Source organism: Macadamia integrifolia, unplaced genomic scaffold (genome assembly GCF_013358625.1).
Source record: "Macadamia integrifolia cultivar HAES 741 unplaced genomic scaffold, SCU_Mint_v3 scaffold263, whole genome shotgun sequence".
Lineage (NCBI taxonomy): Eukaryota > Viridiplantae > Streptophyta > Magnoliopsida > Proteales > Proteaceae > Macadamia > Macadamia integrifolia.
The window spans coordinates 79291-103490 of NW_024868844.1; the positions used below are offsets into that span (position 1 = coordinate 79291).

General features: G+C 43.7%; 3 protein-coding genes across 3 annotated transcripts; 1 reads left to right on the forward strand and 2 right to left on the reverse strand.

The window, feature by feature from the left end:
* Positions 1 to 2514: 2514 nt before the first annotated feature.
* Positions 2515 to 2916, reverse strand: LOC122066909 (probable disease resistance protein At1g59620). Its single transcript, XM_042630736.1, has one exon. The coding sequence runs from the start codon at positions 2914 to 2916 to the stop codon at positions 2515 to 2517; it is 402 nt and encodes a 133-aa protein (XP_042486670.1).
* A 1438-nt stretch (positions 2917 to 4354) lies between these two features.
* On the forward strand, positions 4355 to 5608 carry LOC122066901 (inactive protein RESTRICTED TEV MOVEMENT 2-like). Its single transcript, XM_042630730.1, has 2 exons — positions 4355 to 4496; positions 5177 to 5608. Exons 1-2 carry the CDS (start codon positions 4382 to 4384, stop codon positions 5506 to 5508), a joined length of 447 nt encoding a protein of 148 aa, XP_042486664.1. The 5' UTR covers positions 4355 to 4381; the 3' UTR covers positions 5509 to 5608.
* Positions 5609 to 9693: 4085 nt separating this feature from the next.
* On the reverse strand, positions 9694 to 10647 carry LOC122066913. The gene has a single exon (XM_042630742.1). It carries the CDS (start codon positions 10645 to 10647, stop codon positions 9694 to 9696), a length of 954 nt encoding a protein of 317 aa, XP_042486676.1.
* Between the last annotated feature and the right edge of the window lie 13553 nt (positions 10648 to 24200).

Sequence of the window (24200 nt, forward strand, 5' to 3'; positions counted from 1 at the left end):
AGATATGGATGCAAAGTTAATTCAGATTTTCAACCATCCATTTACATGTATGACTTGTGTAACCTGGACCCCTCTCTCTCTCTCTCTCTCTCTCTCTCTCTCTCTCTCTCTCTCTCTCTCTCTCTCTCTCTCGTCTTAGCTATTTTTTCTTATTCTCTTGAACATGTCGAATCTTCAAGAATCTTCAAGATCCTAATTTTTTTATTACTAGTTATATATCTATTAAAATCATATAGATTATATTTCGAATTGTTTGAATTCGGATCTAAATACCCTCTAACCGGATGTGGTTGGAGGATTAGAGGAAGAAGGGTGAAGGATGGATTAATCCGAAGACTTGGTCATAATATTCCAAGGGAGTGGTCGCTTGTTTGAATCCCCTCCCCCTCAAAGTTGAAGGCTATCCTCGTCGAGGAAAGTGTGATCCTCATCTCCCATCTGAGGCTTTAGTGCCACAAATGAATCAACTTTTTAGTGAGATCCGGAGATTTCAGACCGTCAATCGGAATTGTCTTTCACAGTTTCACTTCCTCTAATGCTAAGCATCCACTCGCAACTTGCTGGTTCCAACTGCCACTGATTTTCAGGAAAAAAAAAAGGTTGTTTAATCCCAGCTTAAAAGATTAAGTTTTCCATCACCTGCGAGTAAAGAAATCTATTTTTTTTTCACGATTGGTGTTAAGAGATGTAAAGGGATAGAATACAAATTAGACATGATCAAGACCAAATATCCCTTAATTAGATATGAATAACCCTAAACAGATATGGATGCAAAGTGAATTCAGATTTTCAACCATCCATTTACACGTATGACTTGTGCAACCTGGACCTCTCTCTCTCTCTCTCTCTCTCTCTCTCTCTCTCTCTCTCTCTCTCTCTCTCTCTCTCTCTCTCTCTCTCTCTTTCTCTTGTCTTAGCTATTTTTTCTTATTCTCTTGAACATGTCGAATCTTCAAGAATCTTCAAGATCCTAATTTTTTATTACTAGTTATAGATCTATTAAAATCATATAGATTATATTTCGAATTGTCTGAATTCGGATCTGAATACCCTCTAACCGGATGTGTTTGGAGGATTAGAGGAAGAAGGGTGAAGGATGGATTAATCCGAAGACTTGGTCATATTATTCCAAGGGAGAGGTTGCTTGTTTGAATCCCCCCCCCCCCCCCTCCTCTTTCTATTGGATGCTAGAAATCATCATTTCCCCGTTCCCGCGAGTTGGGATGCCAGCCTCTAGTGGCCTATAGGCGCTCGATAGGATTGACCAAAATAAGATTATTTTGTGATTGAAAGTAGACAGGAACAAAGTCCAACAAATGAAAACTTAAATAATTGAGAATTGAGATGAACCATAAGTTAAACGTTCTTATGTTAAATAAATTTGAAAAAATATAATTTTTTTTTTTTTCTTATGGACACCATTATAGCAATACTTTTAATACATTAAATTGGAACCTGAATTTTTCAAGCTGAATTTTTAAAATTATGCATTTTCAATTGGGTCATTTTAGGTATCACCATGCCTAGGGAAGTATAACATTTTATCATGTCTATTTGCCACTTGACAGCAGTCTAGATGGGTAGTGCATATGATAGAGGATCCCAGATACATCTCAATGATCAAATTTTAGTCCAAACTAAGGAAAATTACTGAAACTCTATTACCTCCAATCTCTTGAGGCAGTTATGAATCGTAATCCTTTTGGAACCATTCTTAACCTTTTGCAATGCTTGATTTGTAGTCCCACAAGACATGGCAGTGCTCCCTTCACTTCCAATTCCTCCAAGACATGTATATAACAAAGTTGTAGGTATTGAAGTCTTCCAAACCCCTTTGTGGAGAAATAATATTTGGTGGCATTTCTAATGTTGGAATTGAACCATTGACCTATTAATCAACTCAAGAAAGTATTCTTCTTCTATCTCCTCTGTTGTTCCTTGCACATTAATTGTTCTACACAATACCTTCTGCGATCCACTTTTGGATCAATTCCCTTTTATGGACTTCGGTATCCTCTGGGTAGATGCCGAGGTAGAGAAAGCATGGCTTCAAGTAAGAAGGTAAATTATGGTAGCTTGGAGACCATATCCATAAAACACCTTGTTGTTCTTGCAACTTTTCGGCTTTGTTCAAGTACCAGCCAATGTCTTTAGCCACCTTCTCTCATTCCTAAATTGACTTCGTTGCTAGCATGCCTCCAACTACAACAATTGCCTGAGGCAGACCTCTACAATTTTTTTATCATTGTTGGTGTACGATGTCTTGTATTTCATCGTAGTTTAATCTAGGGAGTACTGGTGCAGGCTCCTCGATAGGCAGGATTTGAGGGTAGTTTTGTACTTTCTAGAATATGGTTTTTTTTGCTATATATTTGTAGCGGAGTTTTCTTTCTCCGTAATGCTAGTAATACAGAGAGTATAGTGAAGCATGATCTTATCTCACCAAGGCAATCTTGTCGAAACTCGTAAACCTGTGTGCATTGCTTATTCTTGTTTTTTCCATTATTTTCTACATCATTTTAGGGTTGCTACAATCATCTCCCTTCCCAACTTCTCCTTCTTCTCTACATCTTGAGGGAATGAAGAATAAGAACTTGAAGAAACATTCTTGGAAATAAATGTTTTCTTACTGAATAATTCCCAACTCTGTTCCTCTGTCCCTCTGTCCCTCTGTCCCTCTGTCAAGCACACAGGTTTGTAAAGAAAGCCCAATGAATCTACATGAAGAGCCAAATCTTTGATCCTAGTGGTGAGCATTATTTTGCTTCCCATCTTTCCTTTGGGAAATGCCGGTTTTAGAACAACCCAAGCCTCTGCGCTCCGTATATCGTGGAGGACCACTAGATAGCACTTGTTTTCCAATAGCTTGTAAAGCTTCTCCTTCAGCTCTCCATCATTTAACATCTCAAGTCCCATTTGATTGGAAACTTTCCTTATGATTTCTTGCAAATGGTTCTTCCTTGGAATTGTTGGGAAATAAAACTCCAAGTACAACAATCAAAATGGCGCTTAACATGATCATGATTGTAAGGTAGTTCTACCCAGTCCCCCCATCGCAGCAAGGTCTTTCATTTCTGAAACCCTATTACACCAACTGCGGTTTCATCCAGTCTTGCATCTGCATCTATTAACAAGGATTGTATCCAAGTCATTACATTTTGAATCTTCACAATCTGATTGGATACCCCACCTAAGAGTTCTGCTTCTTGCATTAGCAGGACTCCAAGGTATTGTGCAACAGAGGACACAACAGAGAGAGCCATATTATTCTGTTGCTGCTGGTTGTTTCTTCTTCTTTTGATCACCAAGGAGAATGAAACAATCATGGTTTAGCCAATCTTATATATCCCTTTTGTCATGGGAAGGACAACTTTTTGCACTTTACATTGGAATAAAGTGAAGATTAGTGGGAAGAATGCTTCTTATTCTTATTATTTGGTGAGTAAAATTCTTTAAAGTGAATGCCAAGTTGAAATTTCCTACTTTTCTTGGTTTTCTTCAAGAGAAGGAACACCTTTTTTTTTTTTCCTGTTTAGAAGTGGAATAAAGTGAAGAATAGTTGAACAATGAGAGCAAGGAATGCATCTTATTCTTTGGTTAAAAAAGAGAAGTTGTTTAAAGTGAAAGCAAGGTTGAACCTTCTTTCATTCTTTCTTTCTTTCTTTCTTTTTCTTCTTCTTCTTCTTCTTCTTCTTGCTTTCTGTTATGAGAAGAAGGATCACATATCTCTGTTTATCAAACAAAGGAAGGGAATACATCTTATTCTTTTTCTGATATTAATTTCTTATAAATGTCAAGCTAATCCTTAGTATTGAGAAAAATACAGGTCTGATCTTCCTCAATGGTAGAACTACAAATGATATTTGGGGATACATGACTTTTTCACACAGGTCTAATCTTCCTAAATGAAAATATACTTATTTTCCTTCCCAAATTTTTTTTTTTTAATAAGTAAGAATGGATTAATTGTCCGGTTCAAATAGTATGATCATTAGGAGTTAAGAGTTAGGACCCTCTCGATCCATGTCTGGACCATTTGAATGAACCAGACTAAAATCAAACAAACACACACACACGTCACAGCCATAACTTTGTACCTGCAACTCTACAAGGCTACAACTTACCCTTGCGGCTCATTGTATTTACAAACCTGCCTTTCAATATCCTTTTCTTGCCTTGGCTGCTTCTACTGGCTACTCCATTAAGGGGGCAAGAATGCTTGGTTTGTTGATATGGCAAACCTATCCCCATTTGGGGTGTGAAGAATAATTAAAGTCTTGTTTGGATGAGCTTAATTTCATCCGTACAGAAGATATATAATATAAGAACTCCTCATTTCATCATTGAAGAAGAAGAAGAAGAGTGAGAGAAATCTCCAAACATGGAAGGCAAGGCCAAAGCCAATTGTAACCTGAGACGTTCATATGAAGAATTCAAACCCTCTTTGAATTGGAACAAAGAAGAAGGTCATGATACTCTTGTCATCCATCTACCTGGTACCCCATATTTCTCTATCTTTTCTATTAAAAATTTTAACTTCTTTTCTCCTTCTATTCATTTAGTTTGATCTACTATATATTTAAGTTTGAGGGTAATCTGCCCCTACATGTCGTGGTGCATCAATTTCACCTTAAACTTCTCCATAGAGCCCAGGGACTAGAGAGTGATCCTACGGTTGTGACAACCTAGACATGCGTTCTGAGGTCACCCTAGCTGTGGGATCACTCTATGGTCCTTGGGCTCTATATATGGAGAGGCATCCTATCTCAATACACGAGTCTCCCACTACTCCATCTGAGAGAATATGAAAACATATCTTCTCCAACGCATTGGGCGTCCAACGTGGCATCCCATGGCTGGGAGGACTTGGCATGTCTGGGTCCTCCCAATCCTAACAGATGCCACATTGGGCACCCACCAACACGTTGGAGAGGAGTTGGATCCGAGAGAATAGAATAGGAGAAAAAAAGGATTGGTCTTTATTTTTTTGAAAATGATTGTTCAATGGTAGGTTTATGATGTCTTGTATTCCATTTCTTGCATAAGTGGGCTGATTTCGAAGGGCTGTTAGGAGTTCTTTTTCTTTTTTTTTTAAGTCTACATAGGTATTTCAGTAAATTATTTGTATAGGGTGTCACTTTCAAATTCCTCATCGTTATCATTTTCTTCAATGTAGGTTTCAAGAAGGATCAAATAAATGTGCAAATTGACTATCTAAGTAATCTGAAGATCAACGGAGAGCGTCCCCTTGAGGAAAATAGATGGAGCCGTTTCCATAAGAATTTTCGCATTCCGAATGACTGTGATGCAGATGGGATTCATGCAAAATTTAGAGGTGAACTCCTTTCTATTACAATGCCAAAGAAATCAACTCAACAAAAAAAAATTGAGTTTAGATTGGGTGGCTTTGTTTTGAGATGGAGTAAGCCTTTAAAGGTGGTTTTGAGTGTCTTCGTGGCCATTGTTGTGCTAGTTGCCCTAGGTATTTATGCAGCAAACATGCTTTAGGACTAGTTGATGCTTTCCCCTCAATGGGTTTATATGCTTTGTATTCAAAAAATCCATCAACACCAATTGAAAACAAGAAAAAGAAGATGACGATGCTGAAGGAGAGAATGTAAACTAAGTGCGAGTTATATATATCACCCAGATGTAGACCAAAAGGTAAGTTGATATTGCCCGACCAATACGAAAAAATTTCGCTGCTGCCCAGGTGGGTTGCAGCTACTTGGTAACAGCTAAGGGAATGGAATCCTAGGGGCATATATTTAAAAATACCCACCTAGGGTGAAATTTTCAACCCCTACCCCCGAGGTTCCATTCCCTAGGCTCGTACCAGGGGTTGCAGCCATGTTTCATTCGGCCAATACCCTCTCCGCTTTGCTTTGCGTATAATAACAGCCCATAGGGCTCAAGTAAATAGAAGAACTTAACATTGCACCTAACAACTTGATTTTTATTTAAGGCTCGGATGAGAAGAGTCTGGATCCTCTCCCAAAGTGGAGTCACTCTTCAAGTACATTTCTTATCACCCATATACAGGTGTCAATTGGTCAGGTTGGGCCTAATTGATATTTAATCAAGCTATCATTAGTCGGACGAAACGGGCCTTAAACATGCAAATACCACATTTATATTTAAACATATTTTAAACGTGTCGAGTTGAGTAAACATGCTCTAAATAAACTCTAAGCCTACCCTAAACGAGCTTTAAACATGTTGGGGCCGTCGGGCTGAGTCGGCCTATCAATTGATCAGTCTCAAGGCACCCGTCGGGTAGCACCATTGCATTGGGATCGACAAAATGTTAGTTAGACCGGTTTTAAGCATGACACGTGTAAGTTACTTTTTTTTTGGTTCCCTTTTATTTGTAATCTTCTTTACTCATCACAACAGTTGATATGTATAGAGCTGTAAACGGATTTAGCTTATTTATTTAATCAAAATATCTTACATATATGAAAATTTTTCATTGTTGTAGCCATTTTAATTCTAATATTCAGGTACGGATTCAGTAATTGGATATTTGATTAAAATAATCTGTTTTAAATTTCTATTTTACCTCACAAATACTTTTGTTGTTATATTATTAAACATCATTTATCTATAATTGCATATTACATAAGAGGAGAAAACGCTACTAGCATTCCTGCAGGTCACGTGGACCTTGCGTTTTGACACAAAGAGGGTGCAAAATTATCACATTGCTCCCTTGTAAAATCATAAAACCCCATTTATTAAATCACAATAGGTGATGTCAGAAGTATGAAACTTGTGAGAGTATGTCCCATATGTTGTGGGTTGGGTTGACAAGGAAAGGAAATAATGGAATATGTAATTTTTTGTGGGATCCTCCTCTATAGAAATATTATATAATTCCAACAACTCTTTTGAACCATTAAAATACAATGTGTAGTTTTGGTTGCATGAGGTTGAAAGAGATTTACCATATTTGAGTTATTTGGTTCCTAATTCTCATGCTTATATATCACCCACATTTTCTACCATTGTAATATGATAGTTGTTTTCATCCAAAAAAGAAAATAGTTGTTTTCATCCAAAAAAAGAAAATGACAGTCGTGATTTTTTTGGTATGATATGACAGTAATGATTACACAATATCTTCAATGGATTTCGATTATCCAAGAAGTAGTGTTTAAATTTAATAGTTTTGACTAGTGTGCATAGGTGTGAATTCGTGTATAGCGCATTGATTGCAGCCTCTACTGATAAAGCAGATGCCAGATTTGTGGTCAAAGAATCAACTCTTGTTATACGCATTCTCTCCCAACTTTTAAACTTAAATTTGGGATGAATGTGGTGAGTTGACTTCAATAAAACACGCTAAATTTTACTTGAACATGCATTAAGAATAAACAGTCCTTGGAATTTGGGGATTAACTTCCGGACGTCCCATCCATTTTGGGGTTATGGATAAGTACAATTAATTAAGCATTAGCTGTCCTCATCTTCTTGTTGCTGCTATTTATTATTCGAATGTTCGCTCAAACGATGAGACAGTGGGGCTCATGGTCATCATCATCAACATCGTCATCATGACATGTATGCTTTGGCATCTTAAAAGATGGGTCAGTGATGAGAACTCCCAGTGCTTGTCTGCCGATTCTACTACTCTACTAACTCTTATCTGGCTGGAGCTTGGAGGTGCTTTAGGGAATCGAGGGTAAGTGGGGATCACGTGTGTATGCACGCGTGCGCACGTGCGTCCGTTGCTTCGCATTGTTAAGGCTTCTTTCCAAATTGATCAATGGACGTGACCACCTAGCAAATACCTTTCTAATTGGTACTTTAATAACCAATTTTATGAATTTAATCCAAAAATATAGATAGGGTTTTTTTAACCTTTCCATTGCATGTTGGTACAGGGAATCTTGATGATGGAAAAGGTCCAATATTCTCTATCAAGACTGTAAGCATGATTATATATACATAGTGATTTTTTTATTATTAAATACATACATAGTGATAGTACAATAGTACCCCTTCTCTCTTGAAATAACCTCTTTGCCCCTTTATATTTACGAAACCATTTGGTTGCTTCTCATTGGTGTGTTCCTTTATATTGTCTGCTCAAGAACTCTGTTGACACTAGGGCCTGTTTGTTTTAGGAGGTTTTGATGGGGTGGAATTTAAGGGGTGGGAGAATTGTATTTATTTTCCTAAAATCATGGTAAAATCATGTGTTTGGATATAATGGGGAGGGAAATACACTAGACAACATTGGGAGACGAGTTTTCCTATCTGCCATATAATGGGGAGGGAAATACACTAGACAACATTGGGAGACGAGTTTTCCTATCTGCTGATGTGGCTTTCACTTCATCCCCTTCCAAAGTCCCACCAAGTTTTCCTATCTGCTGCTGTGGCTTTCACTTCATCCCCTTCCAAAGTCCCACCAATTTGGGATTGGTGGGACTTTGTGGGGGTGGGAAGTCATTCCTGGAATTGGTGGGACTTTGTGGGGTGGGAAATCATTCCAAGTAGTGACTCTCTTTTCTTCATTCCTCTGTCTCTCTCTTCTACTGCTATGTGTTAACCAAACAAGGTTGAGGTGGAAAAGTCCAACTTTTCTCCAACTTTACTTTCCTTGCCTTTAATCCTACCAACATGTGGGACCCAATAATCAGACATTCCCACCCCAAACTCCCCTCTAAACAAACAAGGCCTAAATGATCCTACCAATTTGTCTATTTGAGATTATTTAGAATTCGGCACATGACAAAATAAATCCAAATATAAATACTGTAAGGGCATACTTAGATGAAAAAAATAGAAGAAAACATGTCAATGCGTGGGAGAATATATGTTTGAAAAAATTTTAGTTATTTGTCGGAGTTGCAGCTAGCTAGGTGGCTGCAACCATGCTAGTGACCAACGAAATGAGATAATTCATCTTCCCCCTTGGTTCACAAATATCCTTTCAAATTTTGATATATTTTAAAGGAAAAATACCTTTCTAGATTTCATTTCGCAACCAAATTTGTAGGTTTTGAAATTTAACATGCAACTTCTACCAAAAAAAAATTTAACAGGCAACTTTAGACCTATTTATTTGATTGATAAAATTGCCCTTTTAGTATAAGGGCATATTTAGACGAAAAAAATAGAGGGAAACATGTCAATGCGTGTGAGAATATATGTTTGAAAAATTTTTAGTTATTACCGGAGTTGCAACTAGCTAGGTAACTGCAACCATACTAGCGACCAACGAAATGAGATAATTCATCTTCCACCGTGGTTCACATCTAGATTTCATTTTGCAACCAGATTTGTAGGTTTTGAAATTTAACATGCAACTTCCACCCAAAAAAAAAAAAGAAATTTAACTTGCAACTTTAGACCTATTTATTTGACTGATAAAATTGCCAAACCGTACCCCTCCCCACTCACCCTCTCTCTCCCTCTCTCTCTCTCTCTCTCAACACACAGCAACTGCACTCAGTTCCCTCGTCAGGACTCATTTTAATTTCCAATATTTTACGACACATGAATGCCATCTCCCATAAACATATAATGAAGTGAAGTGTATTTATTATAAAGAATTTTTATCTTTGAATTCATGAATCTAATAAATAAACATATAATTTCTGATTTTCACAGAAATCACATTCTCGCTAGAATTAAAATGGATGCATTAATTTTCTTTTTATTTTTTTGGTAGAAGCATTAATTTCAATCGCTCCTCCATGCATACAGCAGCAACGAGAAACCTCCACTCCCACAATACCTGGTAGAAGAAGAACAAGAACTCCTCCCTCCATCACTACTCTCTTCTGCCCACTGCAAAACACTCGAACACGACGGAGACGGCGACAGCGACATTGCCGACGGCGAAGACGACGATAAGCTCTTCCTCATGAGTCTCTTCTCCGGGCCCACCATTTCAGGCCAGACCCCACAATCCCCTACCTGAAACACAAACGCTCCATGACCACCAGACCCTGTAACCCAATTGAACACATCCCAATAGAACTCAACTTCGGAACCCCCAACCACAATTCGCTCGTTCCCTCTGAATTTCCACGCTAATCTCTTCACGACCAGACTCACTTCATCGTCCACCTTCACCCTCAACACTCCACCGCTGCATTCGATCCAAATTTCGTGCTTCGATCCAGAGATCTGAGCGGTGGTCGTGAAACTCCTGCGCCCGAATACGTGCTCACGGCGCGATAGTAATGTGGGCTCGGCAGAAGGAGAGATTCGGTAAGCTCCTGTGATGCGTCGCAGCGCATCGTCTCTTAGATCACCGAGGAAGAATTCGATGCGGGTGTCGCAAGCGATGGCAATGTAGAAGCGTGAGGCAGGTTCGGCCGAGTTCCCGGTGAACTCTGCTTTAGTGAAATCCCAATATAGCTTGACTCGGTGGTGGGTGAGAGAGAGGGATTTGGATCCAGGTCGGTTTCGGAAGAAGGAGAAGGTTGGTGGGTAGAGAGAGAGAGTGATGGAGAATGAATCGGCGGCATGGATTATTAAGGAGTGGGAGAAGAGGGTTTTGGACCAGGTTAATGTCAAGAAGGTTGGGAAATTGCAGAGCTGAGTTTGGTAAATGCAAGTGATGAGGTTTTGTGGCTTCTGGGTTTCATGAGTCAACTGGGTAGGACTGCTGAAGCAGGAAGCAATCATGGTTTCTCTTCTCTGAGACTCTCCAAAGATTGAAACTGAACCAGAAAAAGGCGAGCTTTACACCTTAGAGAGATGGGTTCTAGAGAGGGGCTTTGCAGTTTTAGCTCTCATGGGGCTCATTTGCTTTATGGTTTTCCACTATTGCTCTTGGAGAGCCTCACATTGTGATAAAGAGTAGACGGTGGTTGTGATCTTGGTTTTATTTGATAGTTCAGTATGATGGGTTTTGCTTTTGGTATGCTTTTGGAGTGGTGGTGGCCTGGTGGACTGGTGGGTGCTCTCTGCTTTGGATCCTGAGTAACTGAATCATCACCGCAAGCTTCGTCAGCATCAGCATTGGTCTTTGTGTTGTTCTTGTCTTGCTGGCTTAATTTGCGCTACTGACAGACAAGAAGGAAGAAATGCCCCACAAAAATAAAAGAAAGAATTCTCTCTCTCTCTCTCATGGTTTAGGTATCAGTTCGTGTATGTATATTGGCCGATATGTATCGGTATTACCAGAGTCCAATATGGATATGATATCAGTATGAAACTATGATCAGATAAAAAATGGTTCAGTTTTGAAATTATGTTCGATACCGGCTTGATACGGCCAAGATCGATACAAACACTGATACCGATACTTATAACGTATAATCTCTCTACGTGTGACCCTTTTGTCTTCTTCACGGATAGAAGATGGGACCTTGGGAGAAGGAGTAGCCAACTACTTTTAAGAAGACTGAACAGTGATGAAGTGTTCTTCAGTGGGAGTTGGGCCTCCTTCGTTGGAAAGACAAGAGTGATCCAAGACCAGAGTGGGTCAATGAGCCTGATTCATTGAAGCCTTAAAAGAGCTTAAGGTGCTGATTCCAGACTTGGAAGGGGTTCCCTTTGTCTTGGCGTCCAAATGTCCTCGGGGCTTTTTTTAAGACTTTAGCTGTGGAAATTGGCGTAAGAAAGGACTCACAGTCTCATTGCTTTCTAGTTTGTACTTCGTACAATACAAAGCCACAAGGTGGTGTCAATGAAAAAAATTCGCTGGCCCCTGAGTAGCTGCAACCCTATGGCAATAGTCAAGGGAATGAAATCCTAGAATACGTAAGTTTGAAAATACCCATTTTTGGTGAATTTTTTCACCTTTATCTATGAGATTCCATTCTCCTGGCTGGTACTAGGATTATAACTACTTGGCTGCAACTTAGGTAGTAGTCAAGTTTTGCTTCGTGTCAATTGGGTTTAAAAGGAAGTTCGTAGGCAACAAAGAGGACTATCTAAGCCTATGGTATCATTGCAAGGGATTTTTCACACCACACTAATAGCAGCATAGCAAATGGTAGGAAGGAAAGGTGTTTTCTGTTTGATAGCATAGGTAACATGGCAGGGGACGGCCAATGAGACTCGGATCGAACTATTTTGTAGCGTGCTATACCGTGTATTATAGATCCAAGGGCTGGGAGCCCTCATACATGCAGCCCAGGATTCCCCCAACCTTTGAATCTACACGATAGAGGATCCCCATGCATGAGATCCCCTTATTAGTTGAATCAATTGGTGCAGATCAAAGGATTGCAAATACCATCTAGTTTCAACTTTACCCTAAAAAAATCCTCAAATGTTTCATCTGGATGTAACCTTTTGTACCATATATTATACATATGAAGATCATATTTTTCATCACCCATAGTTAAAAGAGAATATCTTCATCTGCATTATCTGACAACTCTGATTGAACTAAGAGATGGCATTCACCATTTCAGGAATCCAATAATAGCATTGCATCACCTCTCTACCTCAGGTGAAGAAAAACTTCTAGATATACTTGTATCAATGGGAAAAACAACTGTTAATTGGTCGTGTGTCCCTATACCCAAACATAGGGATGATAAAAATACCACCCTACCCTCTAATTAGATGCCTATGCACCTCCACTTATTGGTCCGTGCTCTAGCGCAATGGCCACGTGACTTGGTAGTGATCCATAGCCATAGAATGTATATGCGACTCTTAACTGACTGGACTGGCCTGCTTGCACATGCGTTATATTCACCAGACGACAAGAATTAAGAAGCCCACAGGGTGAACCTGGCTTGAGGTCTGGCCCAAGTTCATTCCAAAGTTGTCTTGGGCCTCATGAGCCACCCAACTTCAACTAAAAGCATTTCACTCTCTTATTTCATTGAAAATTACATATACTCTTCTATTTTATTTAGTTTTTTATTTTTTTTCTGGCAAGCTGGTTCTAATGGTCCAGGTATTCAACTAACTCCAATATTTCGATATATGAACCTCAAAATAGTTGGAAGTTTCGTTATTTATTTATTCTATTCTTCTTTATAAACACAAATATGGCTATGTAGGAAAGGGTAAGATTTTTTTTTTTTTTTAATTTACAATAGAAACTTTTGTAATTATTACTCAATATGATTATTTAAATTACTGAAGTTTATCTTTAAAATTAAATATTTATTTTAATTTTTAAATCCAAAAAAAATGAATGCAAATTAAAATTAAATTTAATAATTGAATATCGAATAATTTGAAGTTAGCGAAATAATTTCTACCAAAAGGAAAAAGGAAAAAAAAATGATATAATATATAGAGTGATTATTACAAAAATTCCTTTTTTATGTTTAGGAATTTCATTTTGCTTCTCTTTGATTCCATTTGGAAACAAATGGAGTCATAATAATTGTTTCAAATTTGATGGTATTGAGCCGAACTTGGAATTTTTATTTATTTATTTATTTATTTTTTTGGGTAAAAGCTTGACAGCGTTGAGGTAAGGAGAAATGATAGCAGTTTGTTGATAATATTTTTCGGATTTACACCATACCCAGACTTACTATGGTCCTACCTTGAAAAGTTGAAAAATTCAACATGGCCAAGTTAGTGTAATCTCTTGGTAACTTGGTTTAACATTCATTTTTCTAGACACAGAACTACATCCCATCCCCCCCCCCCACCCACCTCACACCCCACCCACCACCCACCAAAAAAAAAAAAAAAAACCCCCCACCCCCAAAAAAAAAATCATTTGAATACTTGAGAACCCAAATTGCATTGGATCAACTGATGAAACTCATGAGAATTAATTGTGTTACCATCCTCAAACCCATGACCAACAACTCATGTTGAGCCTCATCTCAAAATATTTATTAGTATTGTACCATATATATAATTTCTTTTAGTGCAAATTAGTTTTTAGGGAAATTATCTAGTATCACCTGTAAATTTGAAAATAATTTGGCTTAAACCCTAAAAATGAAAATAATGTCTAGTAGACCTCTCACTTTTCTAAAAAACCCATTATGTTAGGTTTAAGGCATTAAGCGTCAGGCATTTTTTCGCTAAATGGCCAATCTACCCTTATGGGTATGTTAAGTTACTATAATGCCCTTCATCCCCAATTAGTAAAGCAGAGATTGGAGTATGATAATCCCTAAATTGACAACCGATGCTCTGATGAGTATAACCTTTGGTCGCATGCACTGCTCTGCTCCGCTCCGTTGACCTACGAAGACTACACAAAGAACCCCTAGAATTACCATAAAAGATAACAAAACGAGCAAACCAATACGGCCGAAAGGAGGGATAGATCTTTGGTAACCACTTGCATAACTGGGTGAAACCGGATAGGGATTTTCCAAGAGTTGTTGTTGTTGTCTTTGATGAAGAAGTGTTGGCATCATTTATTACTGCTAATGTAACTAAACAATTGAAGCTCTAACTCCACCGAAACAGGAAAGTTCTTAAGGAAAGTTGTCACCGATTTGAACTTCTAGGCTTTGGCAAGGTTTCTAAGTCGAGATCTGAATTGAATAAAACTAATCCAGTAGATTCTTAACAGTTATACAAACTGACTTCCAACTCTAGAGACATCTTTACTAGAGTTCTGGCATGAAATTTTTGGCAGGGTCATAGACTAGCAGTTGAATACTCCAAACTGCTGGAAACAGAGGATGACGAGATTCAAGCATTCGAAGAATCTCTCGGAACAGTAAAACCGCATTGTACATGTTGCTGCCGAAAATCCGTATGAGTTGATCCTGCACAAGCACAGACAGCGGAGGCCCGGAGCTTTGTTCGGGGTTAGTCCTCTGAAGCTCAAGTTAGGGATCGGCCGCACAGTTTTTGTTATGGGAGTAATGGTGTGGGTCGTAATGCTTACCTTTCCCTTTCTTCCGGGCCTTCTTATATAGCTCTTAGGGTTTAGGATTTCCCCTTTCCTAGGAGGAGTCTTTCTTGAGTCTACCTCCTTTCCTTTTAGAGTCCTACTCTGATACGTCCTACCCCTTCGTGGGGGATATTCTCTTCACGCGGTTGATGTGGTAGAGTCCTGGCAACCTCTATCAGGTGGGTGACACATGTCCAGGTTGGCGACGCGTGTCCTTTCCCTACTGAACAGTCAATTTGGCCGTATCAGGAGCCGCCTTACTCCCATCAAGAGACTCTTCCTGTGGGAGTAATCAAATTTTTCGTCATCTTTTCTCCTCCTTTTTTTTTTTGAGTCCCTTCGGCCTTATTCCTTCTGCTTCGGCTTTAGTTCTGCTTGCAACCAAGAACTTCAGTCAGCCGATGTGAAGACCTTCGGTCAGTTCGGCTCGGCCTTACCCGAGCCCCCGTCCGAGGTGGGGTCCTTCGGTTGGGTTCTCTCAGCTTTGGCCTGAGCCCCCAGCTGAGGTGAGGACCTTCGGTCAGGTTCGTTCGGCTTTGGCCTGAACTCCCAACCGAGGCAAGGACCTTAGTTCAAGTCGGTTCGACCTTGCCCGAGCCCCTGTCCGAGGTGGGGACCTTCGGTTGGGTCCTCTTGGCTTTGGCCTGAGCCCCCAGCCGAGGTGAGGATCTTCGGTCAGGTTCGTTCGGCCTTGGCCTGAACTCCCAACCGAGGCAAGGACCTTTGGTCAGTTCGGCTCGACCTTGCCCAAGCCCCGACCGAGGTAGGACCCTCGATCAGTTTGGCTCGACCTTGACCGAGACCCCGACCGAGGTAAGGACCTTCGGTCAGGTCTGTTCGGCTTTGGCCTGAACTCCCAACCGAGGTGAGGACCTTCGATTAGGTCCGTTCGGCCTTAGCCTGAACTCCCAACCGAGGCAAGGACCTTCGATCAGGTCCGTTCGGCTTTTGCCTGAACTCCCAACCGAGGTGAGGACCTTCAGTCAGGTCAGTTCGGCTATTGCCTGAACTCCCAACCGAGGTGAGGACCTTCGGTCAGGTCCGTTCGGCTTTTGCCTGAGCTCCCAACCGAGGTGAGGACCTTCGATTAGGTCCGTTCGGATTTTTCCTGAGCTCCCAACCGAGGTGAGGACCTTCGATTAGGTCCGTTCGACTTTTGTCAAACTCCCAACCGAGGTGAGGACCTTCGGTCACTTTGGCTCGGCCTTTGTCTGAGCCCCCGACCGAGGTAAAGACCTTCGGTCAGGTCTATTCGGCCTTGGCCTGAACTCCCAACCGAGGCAAGGACCTTCGATCAGGTCCGTTCAGCTTTTGCCTAAACTCCCAACCGAGGTGAGGACCTTCGATCAGTTCGGCTCGGCCTTGTCCGAGACCCCGACCGAGGTAAAGACCTTCGGTCAGGTCTGTTCGGCCTTGGCCTGAACTCCCAACCGAGGTGAGGACCTTCGGTCAGGTCCGTTTGGCCTTGACCTGAACTCCCAACCGAGGCAAGGACCTTTAGTTTGGTCCATTCAGGCGCAAACCTCGAGGGTTGGTACTCTGTGACGAGGCGGGACCATTAATGCTTGGGTAGTCGTACCATTTTTCTCCCATCTATATAGTGTGGGGGTCCATTTGTGGGGCACTTTTCTTTTTCCTTCGGAGAACCTACCTTCGGTCTCGGTGTTTCTTTCGAAGAGCTCACCCTCGGTCTCGTTTTCCCTTTAGTTTAGCAGTGCCTGAAAGTAAGTTCCATGTCTTGTTCGTCGGGCTACAGTCCGTCGTCCTCAGAAAGGGTAAGGCCTAACCGTAGGAGTCGGAGTCCAGGGGAGGTCCGAGGGATGTCCTCAGACTCCACCGATCTACCCTCTGCCCGCGACTCATCGTCTGCGGCCTCACCATCTAGGTCCGAGGGTGGCTCAAACGGTGCAGGATTTAGGGAGAGGATACTCGATTCCCGAGCCCAGACCCAAGAACCCTTAGAGGTGGAGGCTCTCCATATCGTATCCACCATGGATGAGCCAGAACTGGAGGAACTGAAGGCCTCCTTCGGTATCTCAAACACTTTCGAGCTCCGTCTGCCCAAACCATATGACCGGGCAGCTATCAGAATTCCGAGGAGCTGTGCTTGTACAAGGAGGCATTCAAGGCCGGCCTTCGGCTTCCCCTCCATCCCTTCTTCGCCCGAGTGTTTCGACACTACGGTATTTATCCGACCCAGCTGATGCCGAACGGATGGCTGCAGGTGCTCAGCTTCGTCATCCTTTTCTTAAGGCACCAGAGGCCTCTTTCCCTCCCTCTCTTCATCAATTGTTTCTTCCTTCAAGCTTGTAAGGGTCTTTCAGGCTGGTACTACTTCTGCCCCCGGAAGGACCTTCGGCTGCTGAGTGGTTACCCGACGTCGATCCATGGGTGGAAGGAGAAGTTCTTCTTAGTGAGGTCGTCCGAGGGGGTGCCCTTCGGCACCGTCTGGGATATCCCTGACATTAGGGAGGTGAACTCCGCCCCTGCCCTTTTCAGGGCAGACACAGAGTCGTTGGCGATGGCGAGGCGGCAAGAAACCTGTCCTCCAGTCGAGGCCGACTGCCTTAAGTCTGACGCCATACTGTTCAGATTCGGGCTTAGCCCGGGTGAGTTAGGCTAGCCCCAGTTTATTTCCTTCGGGCATCGGTGTTTCGTACTGACTCCCTTCGTTTCTTCATGCATTGTAAATCTCAAGGTCTGAGGCTAGGGCTGCCGCAACGGCGAGGCAAGCCCAAATAAGGGAGGCCAGGGCGCGGGATGCCCAGCAATAACAGAGGCTGAAGAGGAAAGAGAAGAAGGGGCCCTCCTCCGAGACTCCGAAGAAAAGACCTAGGGGCAAGGGGCCAAGTGCCGAGGCTTTCCACGCCCTCGCTGCTCCGGGCCATAACCTGCCAACCTGAGACTCCTCCCCTATTGCGGACTTCAGAAGCCTGAGGGTGGGGAACGTGAGGGCCGAAGTCGGATTCATCCCTCAGTGGTCGGTCAAGGAGGATGACACCTTGTCAGTCAGGCGTGTTTCTCGGGAGTTGGTGATGAAGGGCAATCTTCCCCGAGATGCTGTCGAAGCTCAACGACAAGGGACGACGGCCATGATAATAAACGCTTGCATCTTCATGGCCGGGGTAAGTCTCAGTCCTTAACACTTGTTTATTTTTTACCACAACATTCTGACCTTCGGTGTCTCATGTAGGCCCAAAACCAAATGGGTCAGTTGGCGGTTTGGGCTAAAGCTATGGGCCAAGACCTCGAGATCGCCGAACGAGAGAAGGTTGTCCTGGAGAATGAACGTTCGGTCCTCCTCAAGAAGGTGGAGCACCTGGAAACGGACCTCCTCCTTACGCACTAGGAATGCGATTAGAAGTTGGCAGAGCTGAAGGCTCAGATGAAGGCGAGGGTTCAGGAGGCCGAGGCCCGAGGGGCCGAGAAGTACAGGTCCTCCGAGGACTTTCGAGAGGAAATTAAAGGTGCCATCACCCCTGGGTTCACAATGGGCACTACCGAGGTCTAAGACTGGGTCCTCGAGCGTTACCCAGGGGTCTCTTTTGAGGACAGCGGGCTCATCTTCGAAGAGGACGGTATTGAGGCGGCCCCATCAGCCACTGAGGTTGTCGATGCCGATGGTGGAGGCTGCAGCGAGGAAGGTGAGGTTCAGCTGCAACGTGAGGTCCCTTCGACTCCCGATCACGATGGCTTGGATCAGGAGACCCACCATGTCGAGGAAGAGGCCGTGAATCCGACAGATGCCCCCTGAAGCCACCCCGGGTCTCGGCTCAGCCTGAGCTCTTTTTGTTTTTGATATGAGCCTTCGGGCTTCTTCCTATAATCTCGGCCTTCAGGCCTTCTTATGTAATCTCAAACTTCGGGCCTTCTGTTATGTAATCTTAGCCTTCGGGTCTTCTTATGTATCTCGGCCTTTGGGTCTTATCAATGAATGTATTTCCTTTCGTATGCTTCGACTTCCACTTTTTTGCGTTCTTTTGGATGAGGTGATCTTTAGTCCGTAGGTAGATGCAAGGAGGCCGAAACCCATTGTTGCCAACCGCACATCTACTTAAGCACGGCTCGGTCCCGCTCCCTCGACTTATCCAAGAGGTTTCCCAAGTACGAGGGCTCTGGACTTAAGGGATCTTGAACAAGTGTGGTTTTCACCAGGTGGTGTTCCCCCATTAGCTCCGATCGAAGGGTCTTTTAAACTCTGATATTGATCTGAGATCCAGCCGAGGGCAGATCCCTCGACCGTCATTACTCCCTACCAAATTGAGGACCTTCGGTCAAGTGCCCTCGGCCATTGGCCTAAGCCCCCGACCGTGGTGAGGACCTTTGGTTAGATTGGCTTGGCCTTTACCCGAGCCCCCGACCGAGGTGAGGACCTTTGGTCAGATCGGCTCGGCCTTTGCCTAAGCCCCCGACTAAGATGATGACCTTCCGTTACTTCCGCTCGGCCTTCGCCTGGGCGCCCGACCGAGGTGAAGACCTTCGGTTGTATCCGTTCGGTAGAGTTGAGGTCACCAAACAGGAGAATTCCTCTCAATTGCCGTAAACCAGCTTTCATATTTTCCATGAATAAGATCCTCCAGAGTTTAAGATGAGGAATTACAACTTAAAAGTGCATAAGAGAAAAAATTACAAAAAACAAGTGTGCTTGCTACTTCACTACTGATAGAATTCTGCTTCACTACTGATAGAATTTTCTTAAGTTCTGAGAGTTCCACGATCGAGGTACCCTTTCTCCCCCCGTAGTCTCCAGGCGATAGGTCCCTGGTCATATTACCCTTGAGACTGTAAGGACCTTCCCAATTTGGATCTAGCTTCCCTTGATGTCTCGGGTCTGATACTTCAACCTTCTGAGGATGAGGTCACCCATTCTGAACTCGTTCTTTCGAACTTTGGTGTTGTAGTGCCTCGTAACCCTCTGTTGGTAAGCGGCCATCCTTTCTTGCGAAGTGTCTCTGATTTCGGCCAAGATGTCTAAATTCGCTTGGAGCCCTCCATCGTTTTTCTCTTCATTGTAGTACTGAATCCGATGGGTAATGGCCCCTATCTCCACTGGAAGTACAGCCTCAGTGCCGTATGTTAAAATAAAGGGTGTTTCTCTGGTGGCCGATCTCTCAGTAGTGCGGTAATCTCAGTAGTGCGGTAAGCCCAGAGGATGTGGTGCAACTTGTCTGCCCATAGTCCTTTGGCATCATCCAGTCTCTTCTTTATTCCTTGAAGCAGTGTACGGTTGGTTACCTCTGTCTACCCGTTGGTCGGTGGATAACCGACAGAGGTTTTCCTGTGGTCAATGCCGAGGGCATCATAGAACAAGCCGAAGGTCGGATTGACGAACTGAGTTCCATTGTCCATTACCATAACCCGAGGGATTCCAAATCTATAGACTACCGCCCTTTGGAAGAAGTCCCTTAAGTTTTTTTCGGTTATCGTCGCCAGTGCTTCGGCTTCTGCCCATTTCGTGAAGTAGTCTACCGCCACAACGACAAATTTCCTTTGTCTAGTGGCCAGGGGGAATGGGCCTAGGATGTTGATTCCTCACATGGCGAATGGTATTGGGCTCGATAGAGATGAGAGCTCGGTAGAGTGTAGCCTGGGAACGGGGGCGAACATCTGGCACTTGACGCACTTCTTGACTAATGATTCCGCGTCCTTCCTCATTGTCGGCCAGTACAGACCCTGCCTTAGCACTTTATGTGCCAAGTCCCGGGCTCCCAGGTGTTGGCCACATATCCCTTCATGCACTTCTCAGAGTGCGTACTGACCTTCGACAGGGTCCAGACACTTGAGGTACGGCATAGTGAACCCTATTTTGTACAGTATCTCGTCCTTCAGAAGGAAGCATGCTGACCTCATTTGTACTTTCCTTGCCTCGTCCCCTATTCTCTGGGAGCTTTCCTTCCTTGAGGTATTTGGTTATGGCATCCATCCAGCTATGGTCGTGTTCACCTACAGGTAATACCTCTTGGGGTTTTCAGTACTTGGCTGTGGTAGCACTTCAAAATACACCGATCTTACGAGGTCAGTGAAGTCGGAGGTGGCCAATTGTGATAGTGCATCAGCACTAGCATTCTCTTCCCGTGGCACTTGCCTTATCTCAAAATCCTTAAAGGTTGTTATTCTTTCTTGCACTGTCTTCATGTACCCAGCCATCCTTTGTTCCTTGGCTTCATAGTCTCCATTCACCTGTCGTACCACGAGCTGTGAGTCACTATGCACCACCAACTCCTGTACCATCAAAGCCCGAGCCAGATTAATTTTGGCTATTAACGCTTCATATTCGGCTTCATTGTTGGAGGCATCGAAGTCGAATCGTAGGGCGTATTCTATCTTAAAACCCTCGGGGCTGACCAATATGATTCTTGCACCGCTTCCTGCGCTGTTGGAAGCACCATCCACGTACAATGTCCAAGCCTTTTCTCCTCGGTCCTCGGCAAACTCCTGGGGATCATCAAGGAGCGTCGTCTCAACGATGAAATTTACGAGGGTCTATGCTTTAATTGCGGTTCTCGGTTTGTACTGGATGTCAAATTCTCCTAACTCTATGGCCCAGTTTACCAGGCGACCGGACATATCTGGCCGCTGCAATATCTTCTTCAGGGGCTGGTTCGTGAGTACATATACCGTATGTGATTGAAAATAGGGCCTCAGCTTTCTTGCCGCTGTTACCAGGGCATACACCACTTTTTTTGTCTTTTTGTATCTTGTTTCAGCATCTAGCAGGGTTCGGATGATGTAGTATATTGGTCGTTGTTGCCTCCCTTCTTCGTTCGTCAGTACTGCGCTTACCACCACTGCTGATACAGCAAGGTACAGCTGCAAGGTATCCCCGGTGTTTAGCTTCTTCAGTAGTGGGGGTGCAGCTAGGTACTCCTTCAGTTGTTCAAAGGATTTTTCGCACTCCTCCGTCCATTCGAACTTTTTGGTCCCCTTCAGTGCTTTGAAGAAGGGCAGGCACCTGTCAGCCGACCTAGACATGAATCGCCCGAGGGCGGCGACCCGACCTGTTAGCTCCTGGACTTACTTCACATTCTGGGGTGATCTCATATCCTGAATGGCTTGTATTTTCACCGGGTTGGCTTCAATTCCTCTCACTGAGACGATGAAGCCGAGGAACTTTCCCGAGGCTACTCGAAATGCACACTTTGCAAGGTTCAGCTTCAGGTCGTACCGCCTCAGCACCTGGAACGCCTCTTCTAAGTCTTGAATGTGTCGTTCTGCCTTCAAGATTTTTACGAGCATATCGTCCACGTACACCTCCATGGTTTTGCCGATCATCCCCTTGAAGATTTTATTCACCAACCTTTGATAGGTGGCCCCTGCGTTTTTCAGCCCGAAGGGCATGACTTCATAGTAGTACAGTCTTCCCTCGGTCACGAAGGATGTTTTTGGGATATCAACCTCTGACATCTTGATCTGATTGTACCTTGAGTACGCATCCATGAAGCTTAGCGCCTCGTACCCTGCCGTGGCATCAATGAGGAGGTCTATCTTTAGCAGGGGATACGCGTCCTTCGGGCAGGCCTTGTTCAGGTCGGTGAAGTCGATGCAGATCCTCCACTTTCCATTTGCCTTCTGGACCATCACCACACTAGATATCCACTCTGGGTATTAGATCTCGGGGATGAACTGGGCCTTCAGCAACTTCTTTACCACTTCATCTATTTTCTGCTGTCTTTCGAGAGTGAAAGTCCTCTTCTTCTATTGCACCGGCTTCTTTGTTGGGTTAACATTCAGATGATGCTCTATTACCCCTTGGTCTATTCCAGGCATGTCTGAAGCCGACCAGGCGAAGACGTCAGAGTTGTTTCGGAGGAATGAGATGAGTTTTTCTTGTTGTTACCTTAGCATTGTAGCCCCGATCTGGAATTGCCGAGCGCTATCCCCCTATTCGGCCTCGACTTGTACCAGATCTTCGGCCGGTTCCCCCTATTGGTAACTGGCGTCATCGCGTAGATCTTCTATTGGGAGCACCTCGCCCGTCTTTTCTCTTCCCCACAAGGTAGTGGCGTAGCACCTTCAGGATGCCTCTTGATCCCCTCGACATTCCCCGACACCGTTCCTGGTTGGGAATTTCATCTTGAGATGGGGTGTGGAGACGACAGCCTTTAGTAGGTTCAAACCAACCCTCCCTAGTATGGCGTTTATGCCGAGGTAATGCCTACTACCAGGAAGTTGATCATGACTGTTACTTGGCAACTCAATCGATCCTTCCACTTTTACTGGGACGTCGGAGAATCCCTGCAGTGGGTGTTCGACTTTCTTCAACTTTCCTTCGTCCAGGCCCATCTTCTGAAAAGCTTCCAGGAACAGGATATCAGCTGAACTGCCGTTATCCACTAGGATCCTCTTCACTCTGTAATCCGCTATGATCATGGTGACTACCAGGGCATCGTCGTGTGGGGTGTGCACCCCTTCTAGGTCGTCGTCTGAGAAGGAAATAACCGTCCCTGTCCTCGCCTTCTTGTTCGACCATTCAGCCACTTGCACACTTCTCGCATAGGCTTTTGCTTTCCTGGCCGAGACTGAACTTTCTCCAACGGCTAGGCCTCCACAAATGGTCGCTATAGCTCTAGTTGGGCTCTTATGCTCATCTCGGAGGCGATGGTCAGCTTCCTTGGGTGTCTGGTCCCTTCGTCGTTCCTGATTGCCTCTGTGGGCAGGCCCCCTTCTTTTATAGCGGCCTCTGCCATCTCTCCGACGGTTATCCCTACGGTCATTACTGTAATACCCCGCTTCTTAAACCCGGTCTGATTTCACGATTGAACCGGTTTAACTATGCAGGAACCGAGCCAGAGGATATTAGAGAGGGTTCCTTATGGGCTATGATGGCACGGGTGACCTTAAACACCGGCCAGTCCGAGCCAGTGCCAGAAGAGACGGGAGTTCCCAAACCGTGTACGTGCACCTACCATAAGGTTATGTACGGATAAAACAGGTATTATATCTATATTTTAAGGTATATACGTATGCTACATCGTATGCCTGGGGTGGGGTTCGAGCCGAGGTCCGAACCTGGTCAAAATCCCGAGTCTTGGCTCTCAGGTGGGTAAAACAGGTGGGTACACCCACCCACCTGAGTGACCCTTCCAAGACTATTCACTTAATTAGGAATAGTATATAAGGCTTTATGATTTCTTCTCTTTCCATTTATTACCCTCGTACGTTTGGTGAGAAAAGTAAAGAGGAGAGAGAAAAGAGAGGGAAGAAGAAAGGAAGAGGAAGAAAGGAAGGATTTCAGTGGCGCCGAAGCTCGATCTTGCCATTCCGGTGCCGGGAGAGTAATCTTCAACTCTAGATCTACAGTTGGAGGTAAGAAAAGTTGGGTTTTACGAACGTTCACCATACTCAAGCTTTAAACCCTTGATTCGAGTATGGTTTCTTGAGATCTTGTAAATACCCT